The 25,393-nt window shown below is 36.1% G+C and overlaps 3 protein-coding genes and 1 long non-coding RNA gene across 4 annotated transcripts; all 4 read right to left on the minus strand.

Annotated features, from left to right (window-relative positions):
* Positions 1 to 340: 340 nt before the first annotated feature.
* On the minus strand, positions 341 to 6,170 carry LOC144441153 (MICOS complex subunit mic25-a-like). Its single transcript, XM_078130694.1, has 7 exons — positions 6,019 to 6,170; positions 5,304 to 5,352; positions 4,028 to 4,056; positions 3,446 to 3,544; positions 2,455 to 2,525; positions 1,504 to 1,639; positions 341 to 606 (listed from the first exon to the last, which is right to left on the minus strand). Exons 1-7 carry the CDS (start codon positions 6,085 to 6,087, stop codon positions 568 to 570), a joined length of 492 nt encoding a protein of 163 aa, XP_077986820.1. The 5' UTR covers positions 6,088 to 6,170; the 3' UTR covers positions 341 to 567.
* A 2,504-nt stretch (positions 6,171 to 8,674) lies between these two features.
* Positions 8,675 to 9,748, minus strand: LOC144443287 (uncharacterized). Its single transcript, XR_013481681.1, has 2 exons — positions 9,624 to 9,748; positions 8,675 to 9,330 (listed from the first exon to the last, which is right to left on the minus strand). It is a non-coding gene; the product is annotated as an uncharacterized LOC144443287 (long non-coding RNA).
* Positions 9,749 to 10,292: 544 nt separating this feature from the next.
* LOC144434724 (uncharacterized protein aq_928-like) lies at positions 10,293 to 25,066 on the minus strand. The gene is made up of 3 exons (XM_078123239.1): positions 24,945 to 25,066; positions 11,049 to 11,375; positions 10,293 to 10,431 (listed from the first exon to the last, which is right to left on the minus strand). Exons 1-3 carry the CDS (start codon positions 24,998 to 25,000, stop codon positions 10,293 to 10,295), a joined length of 522 nt encoding a protein of 173 aa, XP_077979365.1. The 5' UTR covers positions 25,001 to 25,066.
* LOC144437751 (uncharacterized) lies at positions 17,794 to 20,953 on the minus strand. The gene is made up of 2 exons (XM_078126769.1): positions 20,707 to 20,953; positions 17,794 to 18,786 (listed from the first exon to the last, which is right to left on the minus strand). Exons 1-2 carry the CDS (start codon positions 20,906 to 20,908, stop codon positions 18,608 to 18,610), a joined length of 381 nt encoding a protein of 126 aa, XP_077982895.1. The 5' UTR covers positions 20,909 to 20,953; the 3' UTR covers positions 17,794 to 18,607.
* Positions 25,067 to 25,393: the final 327 nt, after the last annotated feature.

Below are 25,393 nucleotides of genomic sequence, written 5' to 3' on the forward strand. Positions count from 1 at the left end.
ACATAACGTATATGATATCCACAGTAGATAACGTGAATTTATCCTGGATAACAGGATAAATTCATATTATCTACCAGTTGGCCTGTTACAAAGATAAATTCATGTTACCTACCAGTTGGCACGTTAGTTTAGCTGGTTAGAGCACTCTGACTAGTGTTTAGGGGACGTGGGTTCAATTCCTACATGTGTCACTTTTCTTTCCTCATTTATAACAAATTCAAAATTACTTTATGGTGAATTTCTTTCATTTATAGCAAACCCGAGAACAATTTGATTTGAAAAAAATAAACAGCAACAACACCATTAACAGCAAAATTAATATTTTATTACATTTTGTCTGATTCTTAGCTTGATTCAAGTAACAAACACCTACACTGAATGCTTTGATTGTATATGCTGAACACTGGTAGATGATCTTCAGGTGTTTATACTGAATAGCGTTACTCCTTGGCAACAATCTGGCTAACAATAGTAGTTCAGGAACTTTGAGTGCAGAAAACTTAAAAGTACACACACACAGGTAAAACACTCCTTAAGAAACATTCAGGAACAGCTTCCATTCCATCATCATGATTGGCCTGGGATATCCCTTTTGGTTAATAAATTCTGGAAAGAAAAGAAAAGCTATTAAGAAATCTTGTGATTACATAATTTGAAACTACTACTGATCAGATGATATGCTGTAAAAAGGGCATCAGCTGTGGCAGCTTGTTAGCAACCTACAGAGTAGTGTTGTTGTGACATCCAGTTTTTTTTAATCAACACAATTTTCTACTGATCTATCCATTATAGGAAAAGCCCGATCAGACATATTTCTGCCATCAGTACACTTACAATTACAATTACAAAAGTGTCAATAAAAAGTTCTTCGGCCTAAAAAAAAATTGTTTGGTTCCAGTTATCCGACCCCACCTAGTTTTTCACATTCACCTTAAACTTGTTTTCTGTATTCAAGAAAAAGAAATAAAATTGTGAAAATTGCGTAGTCTTGCAAGAAATAGTGGATGCGGAAACTGACATCAACTTAAAATTAAAAAGACAATATAAAACAGTTCTTCCAATCTGTAATGGCTGTACATCTGATGAGAAGAAACCAATAACACACAGAGACCATATGGAAAACAACGAAAAACATAACTACCTGAACTAGACACTCACATATGAAAAAAAAGATATATAAAAAAAATAAGTAAAAAATTTACCTACCCCCACCTACTCTAATTCTAAAATTGAGCGTAATTGGAACCACACAATTTTTTTTTGTTAGGCCTAGTCAAAAACATGATGTTTTCCTGTTAAACTTTGCAGGAAATTCCCACAATGGGCAAACACATGTCAAATGCAGCAGGGCTTCTTTACAAGATTTCAAAGTTGAGAGGGTCACCGGGGTGCTTTTTTAACACTCAAAATCATATGGATATTGACAGTATTGGTAGTAACCAATACAAGTGTACTACAGGCAGAAATAACACAATTTATTTTTCCTTCAGACATAAGACTTACATTTCTGGTTTCTTCCACACATGATGTGAAAGCTCTGACTTGGGCAGCACAGTTTAGTGTCTCTCCTGGGTTAAGACTGTAACACTGCAACACCTCATCCTGTAGATCTTTACATATTGGCCTGTATGTTTGGTGTCTACAAGCACAGGACAAAGACAAAAAACACGCGAGATGTTAACCCTTAATATGCCATGCCAGTATATCCACTATATCATACCAGAAAGAGTATATACTTGTACACTATCAGGGCAGTGAGGACTCTGGGGATAATACAAGTATTTTCACTGTCGTAACACATTATAAGCATCACATTTTTTACGCTCAAATCTTCAATGTTTGACTGTTGTCCACTAGCAAAAAGCAAGACACAGCATATCTCATGTTAATGTGTGTACATTTCCTGTAAACCTAGATATTTTCACTACAACTTAGTAGAACATTTTGTAATTTTAAAGCCTTTTGCCAGTTCCCAAAGATTAATTTTTACTAATTACCAAAATGGTACATTGTGTTCATGTACAAGAAGACATTTTATTTACTAACACTACTTATTTTTCTGTTTTTTGTTTTCTAATGAAAGAAGCAAAAATAAGTCTTTCACAAAAAATTCCACGTTTACAGTATGTCACACTCTGCAAATTATCATCAGATTTCACATTCAAGTTTTCCTTTCAAATTAAAGTATGAGTGGAGGCACATACAGCAATAAAAAATACAAGAATGAAATGTACCCTTTCAACACTGAAGGACCCAAACCTAAAATATAGCTATGAGTACAGGTATACGTTATATTGTATAAGAAAGCAGACTGGTATATTTTGGAATCAGCGAAAAACATCCACGAGTGAAAAAAGAATACATGCTGTAATTCTATCTATAGTATAGAGAAAAGAAATCATTTTGCTGCAATGATTTGGGTGGGGGTGGGGGTGGGAGGGGTGAAAGACTTACATGAATTTTGCTTCGACCTCTTCAGCAGCTTTAGTAAACTGTTCTGTTGTTAATTGGTACAACTCTGCATTCTACATGTATAACAAATATTCTAATGTTTAACATACTAAAGTGAAAAATCACACAAAATAATGGTATGATATAACTGAACCACACTGTAATGTGTAATGCCAGATTTGTGTATCAAGAATTTACAACATTGTCGTCATTGGGCTAAATATATATTGTGAACTTCCTATTTCACAGTGGCACAATATACATCATTTTTAATCAAATTAGAGATATTCAATATCTCAAGTAAATACTCATAAATATTACTGGCTTGCAAGTGTTAGCAAGTAGATCAGGTTGGTAAATATTTGTTAATTGGCTTTATCTATAGTAGTATGTAACTGTACTAATAAATAGTTCCTGTTACAAAACCAAGGCTTCTAATTACTTACTGGTGACATTCACCTGTTCAGGTTGACAGGCCTTGTTAAACTGTCAGTTTGCTTGTTTTACTGCTAGGGAGTCAGTTTGACAAAGTCTGTCAACCTGAACAGGCAAAACATTACTTGTATGTAATTAGAACCCTTTATAGTTGTGTAACAACTATGTTATGCCTAGCCTCTCTAACCAGTCCTCGGGAGCATTGCTATTAGCTGTTTTGTATGTAACAATATCTACCGAAGAATTGTACTAGAATATCCTTGTACTGTGGACCCTCATCAACTACATAGGGCTAATCATTTGTTGACATGTTACTGCGATTGTGCCCGGCATCGCAGTAACAAGTCAAAAATGATTAACCCTATGTAGTCGATGAGAGCCCACAGTACAATTTTGCAGTAGATATCGGTACATAAAAAACAACTCTTTTAGCAATGCGATGCTCAGAGGACTGCGAGAGAATCTATGTTATACCAACCAGATGAATGTATTATTGAGGACAGTGTGTAATTCTTTGGAAGGCCTGGCACAGTGTAACAACAATGGTAAATACATGTACCTTCAACTCTGCCTGTCTGAGTTTTTCTTTCCAATGTTCCTCCCTCTTTTTGAGTTGTTCTGCTGCCTTTTCGTCTGACTTTGGATCTTGTGGAGTTGACTGTGTAAATAATTCAAAAACAAAACAGAAGAGAATGTCGTCATACACAGGCAAACATAAAATAGAAATAAAAGAAAGTCTAGTTTCATTATGAGTGCTAAAAGTCTTATTGTTGTATCTTATATACCTACTTCTTTCTAATACAGTATTGTGTATTTTGTATTCCACATTTCTATTTGCTGAGATGCATTCCATGGAATCTCTACAATTCCTAGTTTCTCTTCATAACCTGCTATACATACAGATTAAAGCTTTCATGTTGCCTTTAGCAAGGTTGCAGAAGTGTCATGTGCAAATTAATGATTTTTAAGTATTTCTGACCTATTCATAGAAAAGTTACAGTACACTTGCAGCATTATTTTTCACTCTGTTTTATTAGTTTATCCATAACAATGCTGAAAACACTGGACAATTTCTTTATTTTTGAAATCTGTGATATAAAAAGATGAAAGGAAAAGATATACGAAAGCATTTCTGTCTTACTTGTTCTGGTCCCTTTGCTGGTGATTTAGCTGGAAAGAAAGTATACATTTGAATTTAATAAATTAGAATAATGTATGACATTTTTTGTAAATACTGCTGTTGCTTAAAAATAGAAATTGTATAATCATCTGTCCTACGTGATGGAATAGTACAAGCATGAATTTGAAGACAAGTAAAACAATTACACCTCAACGATTCACAAATTGTTCAACTGATTTAAAAGCTGCACTAGCTGTAACGGAAATCATTTTTTTCGATCAGACAACCAGCAATATATTTACTGAAAACTGTTAAAACATCAATAATTAGATATTTGCTCATGTTAATTTGAGGTCAGTTTTATCCAAAAGTGGTGCAGTAATGTGTTGAAATCACAGCAGCACTGAGGGCGCTGTGAATTTAGGTTGCCATTCCAAAAATCAATTTGATTGGATTCATAGTACAACTACAGAAATAAATTTCCCCTCAAATGATTCAATAGAGTTCAGGGTTGTATGATATTATGAGTAAGTCATTATATGTGACAAAAACAATTTTCTAAAATGAGCAAATTGCAGGTACAGACCTGCCCTATATAGAGAGGATTATGGCTAATGCAGATGCGGGAAATTCAAATTGCTGTACAGAGCACTAGCTTCTGGGTCTTGTTTTCATCATTTTTTCTGTTCTCCGAGAAATGCACAGGTCATGAATCATGTACAATTGTTTGTGAATGTCATAGGATGGTAACTTGATTGATACACAAATTAGTTGAAAATCAATCTATTTGTTTCATAGAATGTAAAAACCTTTCAAAATGAGACAAATTCTCCTGCAAACAGCTCTTTAGATTGTGTGTCACTCAGGATTATTCAAATATGCGACATTTGCATGTGTGAACAACCCAGCTAGGGAATGTTTATATTTTGGTGATTACTAGTACTTGTCAGTGAGTCACCACAAGTTCTCCACCCCCAAAACATAGTCAGTCATATGCAAAATAGGGTGCCAGGCACAGGCAGTCGTGCATAAAGACTGTAATCCCATAAGATCTCTTTAAAAAATGTACAACTCTCTCCTAAAAATATATGTGTAGTAAAACTTGCACATTTGAACCATAGAAACTTATACATGTACATGACTTCTTCTCAATACCAAGAAACCACTCAGTTTGGAATGGAAATGGTTGGACCTTCATGTTTTAAATTGAGTCTCTGGTATCTCAGACCAGTCCAAAAATTAATTCACTGATGTTGCTGAGAACCATTCATCTCAAGTCTTATGAGAAAATACCTACCTACTGGTTCTGGTTCACCCATCATACGCCGTACAACAGATTCAGATATCTGAAAATAAGCACACATAATTGTTTCAATAACCTCCCAGGTAGGAAACAGAACAGTGTAATGAAATTTGTAAACCCTAAAACATGTATTATGTTATTGTTACTAAATCTATCGACCCCATATACATCTATAAATGAGGGATGTCACATGCATGTGTGTGTGTGTGGTGGTGGTGGTGGTGGTGGGGGGGGGGGGGGTCTTCAGTCACAGAGTGAGAAACAAAATTATTTTGTTTGTTTGTACACGTTTATTTACGATTAGGTGGTGTTTGTTTTGCTTGTTTTTATTTAGATAACGACACTCGTAGACCTAACGAAAAGACTAGACGTAAGATAACCCCATGGGCCATGCAGTACGTGAGGGCGTACACACTGACAGACAAGTAGGGATGTTGTACAACTCAGTGTGTACCGGTTTATCATGTACACTCATTGTTGGGATCTACACGAGTCTTTGATGATCATCTTCATTCTGTATCTATGGAATTTTGCTGTCTAGACTCACTATTACCATGGAAGAAAAAATGACCTTTAAAATTTGACGTTAATCTAAACCGTAGTTTCAGAGTCACAAAACGTACGTGAATTAGCCGCTTGCTGTAGCTTGACAGTGTAAGTAACCGTAGGGAAAAATCCTCAAAAGTTTGATTATAAAACACGTACTCACCTTTACCGTTCCCTTTTCTTGATCCATCTCCACAGTTACAGTTTTCGGTGCACTTCCAGATGCCCCCATTGTGGCAAATTATCTGATCAGAACTCAGTGCTTAGGGCCAAGGTGATTTTCCGTCTGAAGAACACGTACATGCACGACCTATGACCTCATGTGACTGTTGGTTGTTTCTTTTCTCACAAATCAATCTAGCATGAATAGGCTGTGCTGTGTATATGTGTAAACACCGATACTTATTACAAACTCGCAATCAGATGTGTGTGTGGGCGTTGGGGGGGGGGGGGGACTCGTGCACAGGGGCGTGTAATATTTCATAGATTGTTGTTTTCTTATTGCTTAGAATGCCGTTTTCTTAGGAAAATATCGTACGAATCTTGCTGCTACAAATGTATCGATCTCTATACTACTAAGAAATATCTCCCTTTACATGTAGGAATATATATTAATCAAAAGGTTGTTATATTTAGTCTGTAGACCTGGAAAACAACAATCTATGAAATATTACACGCCCCTGTGGACTCGTGTGGGTAATGGGTATATATACCCTTGTGGACACAAATTACCACCACAAACTCAAAAATTCAAGAACTAAGGGTCAAGAGCCTACATTTTACCCAGAAACAGAGGTCAAATCGTCTGATCTGAGCTGGTCATGAGTTTTGAACACTTTTGCTATGATACACTTTTACGTGCATGCTTCAGTCACCACTAGTTCAAGGGCGGCATACATACGTATACCCAATAGGCGGGAGTACCCCCCCCCCCCCCAGTTCAAACCTTTAGAAATATCAAGACTCAAAGGTTAAGTCTACACGAGTCGAAAAACGGGGGTCAAAACCGCGGTAGATACGTATATATACCTTTTTATGGCAGTAACCCCCCCCCCCCCCCCGTTCACTGAGATCACTCGGACTGTTATTTTATTTTATTTTATTTATTTATTTATTTATTTATTTATTCATTCACGTGTTTGTTTGTTTTTGTAAACAAAAGTATCAGATTAGTCGCTTATAAATGTTGTTATATTTAAATTTCTTTGATATAATATCCATCATATATAAGCTTATGTCTCATACATTATATGAATGCAAAATAATTCATCATTATTATTATAATCATAAAACAATACATAAATGCCAAGCTAATTCCCAAATCAAATTCCTAATCAAACAAAATATGCATGGGCAGTAAATGAAATGTCATTCTAAAACTCATGTATAACTATTTATATATTGAAATGATATCCTATGTTTCTAGATGCACTATCTACATGTACACAATATAAAAACATAGTAAATTATTTCAATAGTATCCAGGCTCGTATATGCATGAATATAGATAGTAATCCATGAGTTTAAAATTATATTTCATTTACCCATGCACATTTTTGTTTGTTTGTTTGTTTGTTTGTTTGTTTGTTTGTTTGTTTGTTTGTTTGTAACATGAGTCCCGGTCTCCCTGTGATTCGACAATGCATGACACCCATTTGAAAAATACTTAGTTACATCCATGTTTAAAGCCATCCCAGGTCAACTGAACTAATACAAATGCCACACTCAAACAAATAAATTTATATATAGAATGAAGTTTTATTTATATATTGTTCACAACAATTAATCTACATGTATGGTCATGTTAACAAGAAATGTATGCATATATATCAGAGTGTGTTTGTAAATGCCTAACTATATCACATCAAGCAGTGTATACAAATCTGTAAATATTCCTAAGCATGGGAACTTTATTGCAGTGAATCTAAATGCATATAATTCCAAATATTAGATTAAATCTAATTAAAAATAAAATAGTATATTCTATACACAAACTCTACAAAATAATTATGTTACCACCAATCTAGCTGAAAAAAAATTGTCATCAATGCAGGCTTTAAAAGCATGATACATTATGGTTAAGATATTTAATGTGACAATTCATAAAAAAAAAATATACACCTGATAATCTATGATAGACAGAGGAGTCAACAAATATAACAATTGTTACATATTGATAATTTTGGGATATTTTATTTACTATTTAAAAAAAACCCTAATGTGCTAATAATTACCTATGAAGGAGCTGCAAGGTTATTGTTTAAACCTAACTTTGCAAACTTTGACAGGTATGTTCATACAGTGTGTGTGTGTGTGTGTGTGTGTGTGTGTGTGTGTGTGTGTGTGTGTGTGTGTGTGTGTGTGTACTTAACTCATTTTCACTAACATTGATTTAACCAGATGAAGTTGTGCTAGTTACATTGAAAAATAGTGCTAGTAGACATGTACTTTGGGATTGATAGTAAGACTGACTTCAGAACTGTAAATCTCTAAATACAACCAGTCATTTCTATATTTCTATTCATATCTATCTATCTATCTATCTATCTATCTATCTATCTATCTATCTATCTATCTATCTATCTATCTATCTATCTATCTAGTTATTTTCCATTATATTCGTATCATCTTATAATATATATATATATATATATATAATTCGCTCTACTACCCGTATTGAGCACTTTTATGTGGTTTTATCTACATCCAGTCAATTATATATATATATATATATATATATATATATATATATATATATATATATATATATATATATATATATATATATATATATATATATAGTTTTGGTAGTACTGGAACTCTTTCTTGGTTGTAACTCGGAGTTTCACGCATTGCGCGATCATCTTATTATTTGACAAATGATTGACAAATATAGAAATAAAAAAATGTATCATAAAATTAATATAACTTGTATAATAAAGAAAATATTATATAAGATAAAATCTCTTAGCAGTTTTTGAGTTTAAGTCATACACACATACACTCACATACACAGACAGACAGACATACAGACAGACAGACAGACAGACAGACATAGACTTACAGACACTGCACCATGCTTATAGCACTTCTGAACTTCATTAGTTCAGTTGCGGTTAAAATGAATTATAAAAACCATGTATGGTTAACTTTTGTTAATGTGTACCTGAGTGACAGATATTATTAGTTTAAAAGTATCATCAAGTCTTCTTCGTAAAAATTCAGAAATATAAAATTTAATCGTATTAATATCTCAGCTGCACCAGAAGAGGTCATATTCAGGTATCATCTTCACATACAGTAATCTTCTTTCCTTCTACCAATGTTTTGTACTCCAGACAGCATCATCTTTCTGAGTAAATTTGATATCTGCATTGCCGTAATTCATAGCACCAAGTCTGGATACTGACTCTAGCGATTCTGGTACGATTTTACCATTCTTCCAACAATTTTTGGATATATATACTGTAAGCAGCTGGAAGGATAATGGTTTATAATGTTATTGACTGCTTGGTAACAATTTGCTATATGAAAGTACATGGTTTATATGCTAATGAATCATACTCAACTTATTATAATGGAATACTAAAATTAATTTCATGAAATTATATGTAACTATCATATATTACATCATGTACACGGAAATGAAAATTAATCATACATTGATCTACTTAATATTGTACATTAATCTAGTTAAGATTATAAAAAAATAAATAAATACAATTTGACAATGTAGAATTTCAACTATATTATGGACAAAGTACTTACCTTTCCTACAACAATAGTTGAGCCACCATACTTTGGTTCACCAATATCCATGGTAGAATGGAGTGAACATTCCAGGGAAAGAGGTGACTCTTGCACTAATGGAGCGATTCCATGTTCAGTAGGAATTGCAGTCAATTCAACTTCATCAAATTCATCTATTTCTGGTGGATACTCCTGGGCAGCTGTGATGACAATTAATAGCAATACATTTACAGGCATTCGTAAGAGTTGAACATTTGCCAAAATGAACATGATTGACAGTGTGTAAGCATGCACGGTAACAGAATTACACACACACACACACACACAGAGCTATAATACCTTATATGTATGTGTTTAATTTGAATGTATGTGCTTTTCCTCACACACTTAGTGAGTCCCAGATCCAAAGCATTTTTTGTAACTCTATTTTAGACATATTGCATGATGCAGGATTAGTAAAAATGACCTTGCTTAGTCCCCTGAGCTTAAATGCCCTATAGGTAAATATTAAATTCAGCCTCGTCTTCAAATACCCCCAGCCCCACCCCAACCTGCCTATATTTATAGGTGTCAATAATGATTGTAGGTAAACAAATATTTGGACACACCAGATCATTTAAACTCAATACTGTTATATCCAGTAAATCTTTTTTTTTTGTATTACGCACAAAAACAGATATCAGTTACTTAACGAGTGAATTGTGTGTGAATGTAAGGTTTACCTTGATAACCTTTGTCAAATACGGAAGAAGCACAGTGATTGACAACAAAGTGTTTCGTCTCCAGGATATTCACTAAGGTGTCCTTCATAGAGTCATCTCTTTTCCTACAGGAAAGTATTATTAGAACAACTGGATAGTATCAACACAACACAACACAGTTTCAAAACATTCTGACTGGCTTGATAGCCATATGGGCTCATATTTATGTATAACTCAAGCAAATCTAATTGTATGTATTCAAACAGGGTATGATTATGTTATTCCTATTTCATTGAACAGGTAATATCCGTCACATAAATGTGGTTTTTTTTTTCAATTTCTCATCTGCAACTCATAGCAACAAGTTATTTGCATTGTATTTTCCATGGCTGAATGTAGAATAATATTGGTGATTAACGTATACATGTCACTGTTGTGACAATTATGAACTAATTTTCTAGCACGGGTTCGAATATTTCCACCAATGATTTGCCACTATGTAATAACCATGTACCAGAAGACATAGTCAACTGAAATATAAACATCCTAAAAATACATACATCAAATTAATAAGATTTAATTGATGCAGTTTCATAAATTGAAATAAGTTTGGATGAAACTAGATTACTCCCTGATGTGCAATTAATCTCATAGCTAATGTACTCCTTGTGAAATTACTTCATGTTTGAACCACAGTGTGTTGTATATTTGTAGAGATATAGAAGAAACAGACTATCTTTACCTTGTTATTGAAAATGCCAGTGTTGGAGGCTCACTTGTAACAGGCATGAAGAAGCTGAACATTGCCAGATTTTTTACTTTGCCGTCTGTGGAGCAAGTACTAACAAAAGCAATTGGACGGGGTGTTATGGCAGCACACAGGATATCATACACTGAAACTTTCTGCATCTGTCTCACGTCCATCTTCAGCTTCTCATGACTGTTACATGACGTCAACCCACTACTTGGATTGATTATCTGCTGTTGTGCTGGCGCCTGCTGGCTGCCTTTATACTCATCATTTGAGAAATTAACAACTGATACCATATTCCAAATATTAGCAGTTGTCCTATAAGTAGAAAGGCTGAAGGTTAAAACAACGTGTGTAATGTTCGTACAATTAATATTGGAAGTAAGGGAGACTTCAGTATTTACAAGGGATGAGGGCCTGGCCGGGGGGTCACTTTTTACAAATCGGCTCTCAGGGGAGGGCCATATTTTATAGGAAATGGGATTAGGGGAGGGTCAGATTTTACTTTGAATCATTGTATTGCCTAACATTGCGTTATTTTGGATTGTTATGTCATCCCATCGCTGTCATTGGGGTTAGGGTTAGGGTTTGGATTAGGTACCGTGATATCAGCCTATGTCAAATTGCTGCAGCATGCATACTTATAATCTAGTTCCTGATGACCTTGTTCCAGCAGGGAATGAAGGCCTCACCATTGTTTCTGGGACCCATGTCCTTTTTACGGCACTTAAACATTTGTTTTGAATAGGTGGCCATGGAGGGTCATGTTATAGAGAGAAAGAAAGTTGAAGGAGGGCCACTTTTTAGCTTGACGGAGTTGGGGAGGGTCCCATTTTACATAACTTTCCGAGCCTAATTTCCCCGACCCTCCCCCTTTGTAATTTATGAAGACCCCCTAACATATGTTGTTAAAACAGTCGCTGAAATAGAAGTTAAAATAGAAGTTTCGGCATTTGAAACATGCATACTCGCAAGGTAGTAGCATGGAAATCCCGAATCGAACTGTATTCAATTGTCGCTGTGTTGTTTTGAACATGTGCACTCTCCTCATCGAGCTCGAGGTGAATCTCAAATACATGAGATTGAATCGGTTTTTACCTTCCGTAAGGGAAGGTTATAATTTAGGGATAAAAAGTATGTGTGTGTTTTGGTAAACATACCACTAATATTAAAGATACAGTTGCATAATGAATGGTTTTCTGTAGTTAGACGAGTCTATATCTTAAGACTGCGAGCTTCAAATTCAACGTAATTGGTACATACATTAATATTGATAATAACAAAGTTTGATAGTATATAGCTTGCATGCATTTGCATAATTAATGATTTTCAGTAATCAGGCTATATCTTAAGAATGCACACTTCAAACTGAATATAATTTGGTACATACTTCAAACAAAACAAAGGGCACATACCCTGAAAAACTTGTTGATGTAGCTTTAAGTTTTGAATAGTCATTGCTTAAGTAATGATTTTCAGTAATTAGGCAGAGTGCGACCGTCAAATTATATATGATTTGGTACATACATTCATGATACCAGGGTGCCCTTGTCCAATAAAGTTTAGTTAGTCATTTGCATAATTAATGAGTACTAGTTTCGAGTGCACGCTACGAACGCAACATAATTTGGTACATACATTAATGATAACAAATTCAATTTGCCATATAAAGTTTGATAATGTGGCTTTTAGTTTTAATTACTCATTTGCATAAGTAATTATGATTTTTGGTAATTAGGCTATAACATCAAAACACATACTTCAAATTTAATATAATTTAACTCGTGCATACTTCAAGCATAACAAATCACATACGTTCTGTTCATTCTCCCAAACCAGAACTGTTTTTTCTTCCGCCTTACTACGAAATAACAAACCATCTGGACGGCACGTTTCGACGGTGCCGTAAAAGAGACCGTCGTTTGGACGATGGTTCTGTTACATCCAATAATTATTGAGTGTATGGGCGAAAATCTAAAGACTTTGCCCACGGCAGCACGAGAGATTAACGGTATCGATTATATTCTGATGATCGATCTGTCAAAACCAAAATGTGAAATAAGAGTTGAGCCAGTATTTTAAGGTGCTGTAGCAATATATTGCCTGACTTTATCTTAGTGACATTTCTTATTCTGACATTAAGAAGTTTGGACAGCCGTACGTACATTTGTTGTTAGTATTTATCACTATTATTATTATTCATACATTTGATCCATCAGCAATATTTACTTTTTGGGTAGCATAGCAGTAAAATTTATTTATTTTTAGAGGAAAATATGTTCATTGTAAACGGGTATTTGTGAAACGTGCGTTCGTTCTAAACGTCATTATTTACATAGGAAACAATAGCAAGGGAACGGTACCTTTGAATTGTGTTCGTTTATGGCGCTTCATTGGGGCCTTTATTATGTACATCTTATTTGACTCGCCTCGACAACTTATTTGGCAACTCGACATCTTATTTGATTCGTCTCGACAACTTATTTGGCAACTCGACATCTTATTTGATTCGTCTCGACAACTTATTTGGCAACTCGACATCTTATTTGATTCGTCTCGATAACTTATTTGACTCGCCTCAACAATTTATTCGGCTCCTCGATACCTTATTTGCCTCAACAACTTCTTTGGCTCCTCGATAACTTATTTGACTCGCCTCGACAACTTATTTGAGTCGTCATCTGCATATTCGCCATGTGTACATCTCATTCAAGTACTCTATCGCACGTTCTGCTGGTAGACCTAATTTGAACACCCCAAGTCACTGGAAATGTTTACCATGCCAAATAAGTTATCGAGCATCAGAAAAAGGAGTCGAGTCAAATGTGACATGTATTATTCTTAGAATACTTTTCAGTAGGCTAGAGGTACCGTTGTATCATGACCCGGAAATACATCAGACGGTATGCATACGGTGACGGATCAACTCGTCCCAATTTCAACTCGTCCCATTTCAACTCGTCCCACTCAACTCGTCCAATTTTCAACTCGCCCCAATTTCAACTCGCCCCATTTTCAACTCGCCCCAACTCTTAACAATATAATTTACCTGTGCATATATGAAATCGAAGCTAGTAGTACTAAGTTTGGAGGGTATGTGGTATCTCGTATTCCACTAATGAAGTACCACTTGCGCTGTAAACACATACTACAATATTTAGTTTGCGTTAAAGTAACTAGGGAGAGGATCGAGACACGTCTCCAAAACCCGTTTTATTTGGTTGTAAACATTACGTCCTAAAAGTGTGAAATGTGATATTCCATGACTGAGGAAAGTTGTTGTGCTAGTATAAGTTCTAGATCTACCAAACACTTAGCCAAAACCCACACCACTTTCTGCTACGAAATGTTACATTTGCTACGCTTCAACTGGCTACGTAGGTAAAATCATGTAAATTTTTCGGTTCCCGTACTTCGAGTCCATGTATCGTTTAGATTTATAAACGTTTCCTAGTGTTGTTGGGGCGAGTTGAAAATGGGACGAGTTAAAAATGGGGCGAGTTGAAAATGGGGCGAGTTGAAATTGGGGCGAGTTGAAATGGGACGAGTTGAAAATGGGACGAAGTGAATCGCAATCGTATGCATACCACTCAGAAACTATACGTTGCTGCCCGAGAGTATCACACATCTCACAATACAAGACACATCGTCATTATCCATGTTTATATCAATAATCAGATATCGATCTGTGGAATATCCTAGAGGCATTCAATCAATTTGTGTCAGGATGGGTGAAACTTGAAAGAAGTGTTTACGTTATATGTCCACAATGAACTACGACTCGTACGACGACTACTACTACTACTACTACTACTAGTACTACTAGTAATTGTAGCGAGGCACTGCCACAGGTAAGATTTTCGCCTGTGTTTTCAATTGAAAACTAATTTGAAGTGCAGTGGTTATATTTACATTAACTATAGAATTTATATACTATTCCTCATATGTAGCGTCACTTCACAATGTCAACGAAGGTGCTGACACTATTTTTGAAGGACCACCCTCCACCTTCCCACATCCCAATCAAGTATTACATTGTGCCAGCAGTTTTGAAGTTGAAAGAAGCATCATTGCTATGTAGCACACATTTAACGAACTCACTTAGTTGTTGTATCACACTGTTGTTTATCATTTTAAAAAAACACCAACATGTTGATAAGATACATGTCATATGTATACACAAACAGCTGGCACTGATTCAACACACATTCATACATCCCATAATGATCACATCACTTTTATAAGAAACAAATATAGAATACATGTGTGCAGTCTAGTGTTTGAATATGCTTTGCACTCCATGCACAATATAAACAGAAGTCTATATAATTAATCATCTCTAATCTATGCTGATTAATTGTAATGTTTTTGTATTGCATGATAATATTGAGGATAAATCAATTGTCCCTAATCTTAATTGATTTTGAGATTCTCGTCCTAGAAATCATGGAGTAAAACAAACTGAGATTCACTGTGCCAAGTGTTTTCATGTGAAACAGAAATAAACATGCCATAGATGAATAGAAACAATATTTTACCATAGCTTATTTTGATATAGGCATAAAATATCTAATCAGTATTTTAGTAACCTGCTAACAAAATATCTATTTATTTTAGGTCCTGTATTGTCAGCACTTGATAAAGAAACCACTGAATCCATGAGTGATTGTTGAGATTGGTGGAAAGATAGTAGCAGCTCACTGATTACATGGCTGGTCTTGGTGAATGCTGTGCTCATGGTGTTAAACAAGCCTTAGATGAACCAAAATTAATTAACTGCAATAATAATTGATTAACTGCAACCACAGTTGCAGTTAATCAGGGTACAGACAATATTTTATTGCCATGGTCACAGTTACTCAGTCCACAGGCAATCTTATCATGCCATGGTTACACATACTCAGTCTACAGACAATCTCACCAGGGTTGCAGTTACTCAGTGCACAGACAATTTTCAAGTTTTGCAATTCCAAAGTTTTATCATTTTCTAGCTCACCGTTTTCAGTACCTTTCTGCCATTTTTCACTGTAATAGAAAGGTGGAGTGCTTTGTTTAATCAATTTAATACATTTAGTTCTGATCTTGCTGGTTATTAAAGCACCCCATTTTTATGCAAAACCAGACATGTCTGTGAATTGTGTTTTGCATATTTTTGTGTGGTGATTATTTGTAAGAAGTTGTTTTTTGTGTGTAACAATTTAGCTGCATTATTATTTTAGCTTGAATTGAGGCATCTGTGAAAATCAAAAACAGCTACATTTGTAGACTAGACTGAGACAAAGCCTACTGGTTACTTTATAAATGACTCTGTGCAAGTCAGACAGTCACTGAACAATCATTGAAACTTAGTGTATGTCAGTCTCTGAATCCAGTTAAAAGAGTATGTGTTAGTTAATCAATGAAAATCGGTGTAAGACAGTTGCTGTATCCATTATGTAAAAAGTATATATTATAGTCAGTCATTGATAATCATTGAAACTCTACCCATGTCAGTCACTGAACTGGATTAAAATGGCCATATGGATATGAGGATTAGCTATTTATTTTGGATTTTCAATTTATAAAACAATGTGAAACAACATATGTTAAGTCCTTTGTTTGTAACTCAAATTCTGAAAGATTAATAAATGTATAACATGTTTGTTATTGTATGTACAATATCAAACTTTTTACACATTATTTTAGCTTTTTACAATGTAATGACTTACATAGACTTGGTCAGTATTATTTCACATTGAAGGAAGCCATGATAACATTGTTTTATAAATAAACAATTCAAAATAAATCCTCATCCATGTATGGCCACTTTAAGGTAGTGTGTATGATTATAGACAAAAATAGCTTGACTGAAGAATTGAAGAGTCCTTTCCTGTGTATTTTAGTCACATCACTATAAAGCAGATATGTGTGTATGCTTTTCTTTAGTGCAATCATACCGTTTCCATGCTATAAACAGTCTAGCATGTTCAAGGTAGTGGTAATCTGCTGTATTCAAAGAATTCTATAAGAAGAACCTATGGAAATCAAGATGGTGGACAATTTGAATTCATATGATTTATCCTCAGTATATTAGTGTGAGCAGCACATTCTACATTGTTGTTACAGTACTTTACTTGAGGATCTGTAGACTGAAAGATCCAGTCTTGTGTAAACTCCTTCATTACATCTGAATGGAATATTGAGTTGCTGCCCTGCAGCTTTATATCCTGAGAATTTGACATGTGTTACTGTTGTTGACTGTGAATGATCATGTAATATTTACCTTGTTGGGTATGCAAGTTTTTTTTAAATTTGATTTATTTCATGTTTCTATACATTATGTAATGTAATGTAATGTAATGTAATGTAATGTAATGTAATGTACTGTAATGAAATGTAATGTAATGTAATGTAATGTATGGGTGGGTGGGTGGGTGAATGGATGGATGGATGGATGTACATAGGGATGTAGCTAATTTTAAATGTAGCCAGTAAAATGTGAAACATAGGCAGTACTATATTATCTAAGAGTGAGACCAATGATGGAAATATAGTGGTTGAAACAATGATTTTGTAGAGAAATCCGTAAAAAAGGAGTATACTAACCATGCATCCACCTATGGACACATGCTCATATGTATAACTGTGTGTACATGTAAGTTAAGACAATGGGCCACAAGTGAAAATAGAAAGTTAAAAGGAGATAATGAGGGGTTATTTAGAACAACAACTACAACTGTGATTAACTAGAAATATTTATTTATAAGATGAACGCCTGGTGACTTACATTTCATCTTAGCTACTATGTCTGCATACTGATGTGATAGGTGTTTAGTACTTTGGCCTTGTATATATTTCAAAACAACACAAATTAATAGGTATGCCCAATTTTATTCTAATATTGCTACCCTTAGTTGACTCTAATTACTAAATGTGGGTCTCAAAATACAGTGGACTCAGGCATAGGTGGCCATTACTTATAAATTCCCAAAGATTTTTTTAATTCTTCATTCAGCCAAAGAGAATACAAGTGAGTGAGGGGTTTTCAGTAGGAGTCATTACACAAGTAATGAAAACAACCTCTAAGGGCACGAGTGTCATCAGTCAGCCTGAAGAAGCATCCATGAAAGGATACAAAACTGAAGTGCAGTAGGATGAAACAGGATACTTTGCCACAAACGATTCTAATTATGCTTTAAGCTAATCAAAAATTCAAGCCAAGTTTTGTCATTGCCAACAATACTTATTGAAATTTAGTAAATACTGTACATGTACCTTTCAACCAGACTGAATATAATACAGTCATTATTGTCGTGAAATTTAAGTCCGGTATAAAACTTCACCTTTTCATTATTAGCATCAATGGTTTAGTAAAAACAGTAAACTGTTCCTGATTCTGTTGAGTCCGTCTTGGTGCATTTCTCAAATTATTAATCTCTATATATAAAGTCTCATTATCTCTGCATGAGAAATATCTGTACCACTGCACTGTCTGTGTTGAAATGGTGCGATGTCCCTCTTTTAAAGTCTCGGTGTCTATTAAACTCACTACTGAATCAGCTGGTTTAATTTTATTGCTGGAAAATATGTAGAAGGGAACCTCTCTGATGTCCACTGAGTTTTTTTTCTGACCTCTGCATGGTTTGTTCATATCTTTCCATTCTGCCTGTGGATGGGGATTGTGACACTGTATGTCTCATGTGTAGAGAAGGAACTGGATTTGTCGAGTAATACAACTTTGAAGGCTGACCTGTCAACATAAAACATCAAACAGAACAATGTTGAATCATCATTTTTAATCTCAAAATGAACATGAAAAAAACACTCAACATAGGAACCAATAGTTGAAATTGGTGACAGAATAGCTATGTAATAGAGCCCTAAGAAATAATAAGGTGTGTGTGTGTGGGGGGGGGGGGGGGTACTTTTTCCAAATGGGTCCTCAGGGAGGGCCATAGTTTAGAAAATGGAAATTGGTGTGAGGAGCAGAGTGGGTCTCACAGTAGTAATGGGGGAACAACATTACAAGATATTGGTAATAATGTGGTGGAGTTGAGATGTTGACCAATCAGCCCTGGGGTTGTCAGTTGTGCACTCCATCTAGGCTTTGGTAGTTCCGGCCTTCAGCTCAGCCAATAGATCAAAACACAGGCTTTGATACAAACACAAACTGTGATGCCTTTAAAAATTATCAATGTGGTGGGATCTTACTACAGAAAAATTATCTGTTTCTAATCTTGAGCTCTAACAACTATGCCACAGAGAGGCAGTTAAAAATGTTTTTCATTAAAATCTTTTTACAGGGCATGGTCATTTGTTGGAGAAAGAAAATTGAGGGAGGGTCACTTTTTACATCCCCCCCCCCCCCCCCCCCCGGCTAAAAAAAAAACAAAAGTAGAATTACATGTTTCTCAATTTCACAACTTTCAGTTTGGATATTATTGCTTGCATTAACCTGCAATGAATGTAAAACATTTTGGAATTGAAAATCTCAAATTACAATTGGGTGAAAATATTTAAGAAAAGTTCAATACCATTATGACAGGTTGTTGGTGCATCTGATTGTTGGTTGAATGCAAGAGTGGCCTCTGGGGGTGAGGGAGTCCTTGGGGTTTTCCCCCTGGCAGATCTGCAGTTTTTGGCTTCTATTAAGACAATGTTTAGGTTATTCATTGCCTTTGAGGTAATATTTCCAAGCTTCGAATAGCTAATGTAAATGTAAGTTTTAAATGAGTTTCCCATGTCACATAAAAATGGCCCTGTAACATTGGTATAGTGGCATTAATATTGCATGTACAGTAAAGTCACCGGTATGTTAGAGAACTTTAGGAATTGTCATACCGAGTGTATAATAGAAACTGGAATCTGATGAGATGTGGTGATTTGTAGTGTCAATAACATGTAGTGTCCAAAATAGAAAGTGTATTAATCCCTTCAGACAAGTTCATAGTGACGAGTAAGGAAAATTTTAGATTAACTTCTTTTATAAACTATCTATGAAGATTACCATTACAAAACCTTCAAGTTCACTTTTGCCCCAAAGTGCAATATAAGTGAAGCACTGATTGTGAAACAGCCAAGCATTTACATGACATGTTCTGTAACTAGTGTGGTAGCTAGGTAATACATGTATATGTATATTTATTGCTATGCGTGAACTAATAAGGAATATTAAAGAAATCATGTAAGAAACAGGGAGAAGAACAAATATTGACATGTACCACATTTCAGACAAGGCTATATGCCATTGTAGAAAGAGGATTTTTTTCTTCCATCACAATCCAAAACACAATGACCCCCTATCCACAATTTTGAAAACAGCATGACCCCCCCCCCACTGCCAATTTCAAAAACAGGGTGAGCCCCTCCCCCCACCCCCAGGCCGAAGGAACTGACCGACCCCTTAATCCTATTCAAGAATGGTGATGGGTCATAAGTAATGGTGTTATTTGGTATTTACGATATTCAAAACTATTATCAATGCTGACGGTATATTTTGAATATGACGATGCCTGAATAGAACTAGCTCACAAGTGACACTGACTGTGCTGTGTCACCGTGAACGTACACAGAACGATCCTCAGACAGTAATAATGGACGGGATCACAACAAATAATTAAATAATAAATAGCGTATTGAATATATTTAGATAAAGTTTAAATTTCTCTACCTGTGACAAAGTACATGTAATCTCCACAGACTAGACACGCGTGACGTATCCGATACTCTGTTGTTTCCTTCTCGAGATAAAGCGGTAAGCCATCATTAAGTCCTCTCTCCTCTCGGACAGCTCTGTTTGATCTCTTCTCCAACATATTTAGAACGTATACTTTGGTTATATAACATTTACTTCCGCGTTTCCGGGTCAACATTGTGAGGACCCACCAGTCACTCTTCAAAAAAACTACACAAAACTTTGATGACGCTCTTTGACGTAACAGCAGATTTTGTATGACGCGAAGTGACGTTTGCGCAAGAGAGCACATATTTACTGAAGGGGAGCTAGGGATGCTAAAATATCGCCTACAACAGAACGTCATACATGTTGACTAAATAAGTTATCGAGGAGCCAAAGAAGTTGTCGAGGCGAGTCAAATAAGTTGTCGAGGAGCCAAAGAAGTTGTCGAGGCAAATAAGTTATCGAGGAGCCAAATAAGTTGTCGAGACGAATCAAATAAGATGTCGAGTTGCCAAATAAGTTGTCGAGGCGAGTCAAATAAGATGTCGAGTTGCCAAATAAGTTGTCGAGGCGAGTCAAATAAGATGTACATAATAAAGGCCCCAATGAAGCGCCATAGTTCGTTCTAACCGGGTTTTCGTTATGAGCGAGTTCGTTCTAACGAGGCTAGACTCTACATACATACATACATACATACATACATACATACATACATACATACATACATACATACATACATACGCATGCATGCATGCATACATACATACATACATACATACATACATACACATACATACATACATACATACACACATACATACATACATACATACACACATACATATACATACACACATACATACATACATACATACATACATACATACCTACATACATGCATACATGCATACATACATACATACATACATACATACATACATACATACATACAGTACAGTTTTCGCCTCAATTCGCGTTCGCATCGCTTCAGCTTCGCTTTCGCTTCGCCTCAATCTCAAGTTTACGGGAGTTCGCTTCAATTAAACATCGCTTTCACTTCGCTTCCTTTTCGCGTTGAGTTCGCATTCGCATCGCACCCCATTCGCATCGCGTCAACTTTGTTTCTGAATCGCATTGTGTGGAACATGCGCTATTATACCCACATATTTGCATGATAAAGGATTTGAAACGAAAAGTATAGATCATTACGGCTACTAAAATTATGCGGGGTTGTACTTTACTTTTCTGTCTACGGCACGATAACCCTTTTGGTTAAATTTGCGTTAATAAATCAGGGCATGCCTTTTGAGGCGAGCGATCGCTCCGCTCGCCTACCGCTCGCGCAAATTAAAATCCACGAGAGCGATTTTCCACTCGCGTGGGCCTCAAACAACCTGTACAACAGCCTGATGTTATTTTATACGGAGTGTCTGGTGACCAGCGCTTGTCAGCAGCATATTGTTCTCGTGACAAGCGCCGAGCGTACGTGTGTACTACAGCCTGGTCGACGTCAACGTACCATGTGCGCTAGTACTGACCCGTACCTTTGACACAATTAAGTCCCGGAATGGAGTAATACCGTCACCGTGTCGTTTTCCTACCTGTAGTAGTTTCAAGTTTCCCACCCCAGCTTTAATAGTACTGAGATTTAATGTTTATTTCACGATTCGGCGTTTAACTTGCGCGGCCGGTGAGCTGTCGTCAGCTGTATGTCATTACTTTGAGGCCATCACTGCACATGGGATAAAACAAGTAAAAAGACCACGCAACACCACAAAAACTATACGCATTTTACTTGTCCTTCACAATAATGAATGTTATTGATGCAACAAACTTTAGTTGTTTTAGATTAATTACCTTTACTGTTTACACGTTGCACGTATACTACATCACATACGCGGCCATGGCCATGGAGCATATAGGCGGTGAAGTGTACATGTGAGAGTACGCGGTTGTTGGAAAAAAACAGGAGCTATCACACGTAAATTAAGTTTTAAGAACTGATGGTGTTTGATAAAGTGATAAAGTGCAATCAATTTCAAGGGTAATAAGAACGTTTTACACTTGACGCCAAAACGCATCATAATGGGTGTCAAAGGTCACGCTTGTCAGCAGCATATTGTTCTGGTGACAATGCTTGTCAGCAGACTCGGCCTATTTTATATCATTTTTCAATATGTGGTTACCATAAAAATCAACGTTTATTTGGTAAAATTACGTGGTGGGAGCGTGGAACACTTCCGTGTTCATAATCGTCGATCTCCAGCTGAAGTCAGCGCTGTCATTCATGACCTATTTATGTATCTGAAATTTGCATTGTACTACCCTTATATGGGAAAAATAGTGACGTATTCGAAGCGGGACATGCATGATGTCATGGCATATCATGAATATTGATCAGCTCAGTATATAGGGAGATTTCAACTTTCGCATCATTGCAAATTGCGCAATTACGATTGATACGATGACTGTTTGGAGTTCTCGTTTTCAGCAATCCATCGATGAGTTTAGTTTTAAATTCCGATCGGCCTAGTTTTGTTAGAACGTGGTTTTGGAGACCATCCTACGTGAATGTCTCCTCCGGAACGAACATGAACAACAACTGCGATTTATAGTTGCTACACAAAGTACATGCCCAGAGTTCCGACAATAGCTTGGCGATGTTTTGGAGTTTTGAAAGAATGACAATAAAATATTATACGATTGATTATTTTACAAAATAAAAATAAAACTAATCTGTCGATATTTCTCGTGCAGTTTTCAGAGAAATTCCCGGGCTTTTATTTCATAATCTCCAACACGCAGTTTCATTGTTTTTGTCCGATGATCTATTCAACTGCCGACCACGTCTGTTTTACCTCCATGACTTTATCGACTGCTGTAACATATAAAATATTTGCTCGAATTTTCGCGTTGTCGTGATTTCTAAAAACAAAGTAGGTCTGCTGCTCAGACGTGAACGGATCTCGCTACTTTAGTCGGCGACACCGGTCGTCCGTGTGCAGGTACTAGGTGGGGGTTACGTGTGTTATTGTCTCGGATCGAGTGAATGGTTACAAATTAGTCAAATTAGCAAGCAATTTAACGTCGCATTGCAACTTATACAGATGACAGCATTACGGTCGTTTCGATAAATTGTCAATTTGGTACGTAGTTTGGCGTTTCGCTACATACTGTTGGACGTTTCACTACATTATTCGCCCATTATATATTGCGGTGTTCGTGACCTATGAGGAACGTAGGACATCGTAGTGTACCGGGTTTTCTGCAAAGAGGACTTGTGTTTATCACCACTTTATTTTTGCTCACCACTGTGCAATTGCTTTTTCTACATTTGTTAACATGTGTATGTTAGTGGTTTGTACAAAGGGATCGTCCCGTTTGTAAAATCGATTTGACTGGTCATTCCATTTAATTGTTGTGACAGTTGTGGCCGTGTTCACGGCACCGGCCGACCAACCCTAGCGGGGACGATTTGGTAATTGGGGACAATATAACGCACCACCCCCTAATAAATCCATGCATAGAACCTAACTCAGAATTTTGAGTTTTAGGTTTGTAATGTGCGTAACAGACAGAATTCACGACGTACAGCAGTGAAAACAGATATGCAAATACTGTCACACCTTTCAGAGTATCGCTTCACCTTCATTGTTGTTTGACGTGAAGCGACCTTCATTGTTTTTTGATGCGATGCGAACATGAAGCGAAAGCGAAGCGAAATGACTGCGATGCGAATGCCGTCATGAAGCGATTCCAAGTTACGAAGCGAATTGATTGAAGCGATAATGAGGCGATGCGACTGCGAAGGCGAAGCGAAGCGAACGCGAAAAATGCGACAGCTTAGGCGAAAACTGTACTGTACATTTAAATACACAAGTAAATGAGTCCGCATTGACCCTTAATTATTGGAATAATTATTGCAAGAACAGTCCAAATGCACGTCAACAGTTTATTTTAGAATATGACAAATACAGTATAAACAAAGCCCTGACCTACATCAGGGGCATACGCTGTTGTTTTGTATCAGTGATTACGATATAACTCACACGAACATATAACCTTAACTGAAGGTCGGGTCATAGCGGGATCACACAAGGCAAACTTAAATCACCGATTTTGAGAGGGATGAACCACATACAATGTGCAGATCTTGTACTGCCATATATGTGTAGACACATTTTTAGAAAATGATTTACATTAACAGTAAACTGATACACTTTGCTTACCTTCTCAAATTGCCCGCAACTGCCTGCCTGTGAGCTAACTGTTTGAACCCAAACATTATACATGTACCACCTCAGTCAGATACATAAGTATATTTAAATGAGCCTAACTGCACGTATTGTATTCACGGACTCGATAAGCCAAGGACCGAGGCCATCAGGTGCCGACCCATTTAATGTGGAGTGGGGGCTAGTACCATATCATCCAGATTAAATTACCAATGTTATTTCTGTACGCGAAGGTTGCTATGTATTCATGATGTACGTACGTCACAAATCAAATGACATCATTAATTCATTCATTCTTTCTTTCTTTCTTTCTTTCTTTCTTTCTTTCTTTCTTTCTTTCTTTCTTTCTTTCTTTCTTGTGATTGCGCTTCGGCAGCACCTTTTTTACGAATGTTTGGTGTATTTCGTTGCATTTTGATATTTATACAGTGGTGTCTGTATTT

This window comes from Glandiceps talaboti, chromosome 1 (assembly GCF_964340395.1).
Source record: "Glandiceps talaboti chromosome 1, keGlaTala1.1, whole genome shotgun sequence".
Classification (NCBI taxonomy): Eukaryota; Metazoa; Hemichordata; class Enteropneusta; family Spengelidae; genus Glandiceps; species Glandiceps talaboti.

Excerpts from the sequence above, each read along its gene's own strand:
- LOC144441153 (XM_078130694.1), bottom strand. The coding sequence starts at position 6,087 with ATGGGGGCATCTGGAAGTGCACCGAAAACTGTAACTGTGGAGATGGAT. Across the intron at positions 3,545-4,027 it reads CAGCAAAGGGACCAGAACAA|TCAACTCCACAAGATCCAAA; the intron begins GTAAGACAGAAA and ends TTATTTACACAG. Across the intron at positions 607-1,503 it reads GTGTGGAAGAAACCAGAAAT|AATTTATTAACCAAAAGGGA; the intron begins GTAAGTCTTATG and ends TTTTCTTTCCAG.
- LOC144437751 (XM_078126769.1), bottom strand. The coding sequence starts at position 20,908 with ATGTTGACCCGGAAACGCGGAAGTAAATGTTATATAACCAAAGTATAC. Across the intron at positions 18,787-20,706 it reads TTACATGTACTTTGTCACAG|GTCAGCCTTCAAAGTTGTAT; the intron begins GTAGAGAAATTT and ends TTATGTTGACAG.
- LOC144434724 (XM_078123239.1), bottom strand. The coding sequence starts at position 25,000 with ATGTTTGGGTTCAAACAGTTAGCTCACAGGCAGGCAGTTGCGGGCAAT. Across the intron at positions 11,376-24,944 it reads GTTGCGGGCAATTTGAGAAG|GACAACTGCTAATATTTGGA; the intron begins GTAAGCAAAGTG and ends TTCTACTTATAG. Across the intron at positions 10,432-11,048 it reads CTGGCATTTTCAATAACAAG|GAAAAGAGATGACTCTATGA; the intron begins GTAAAGATAGTC and ends ACTTTCCTGTAG.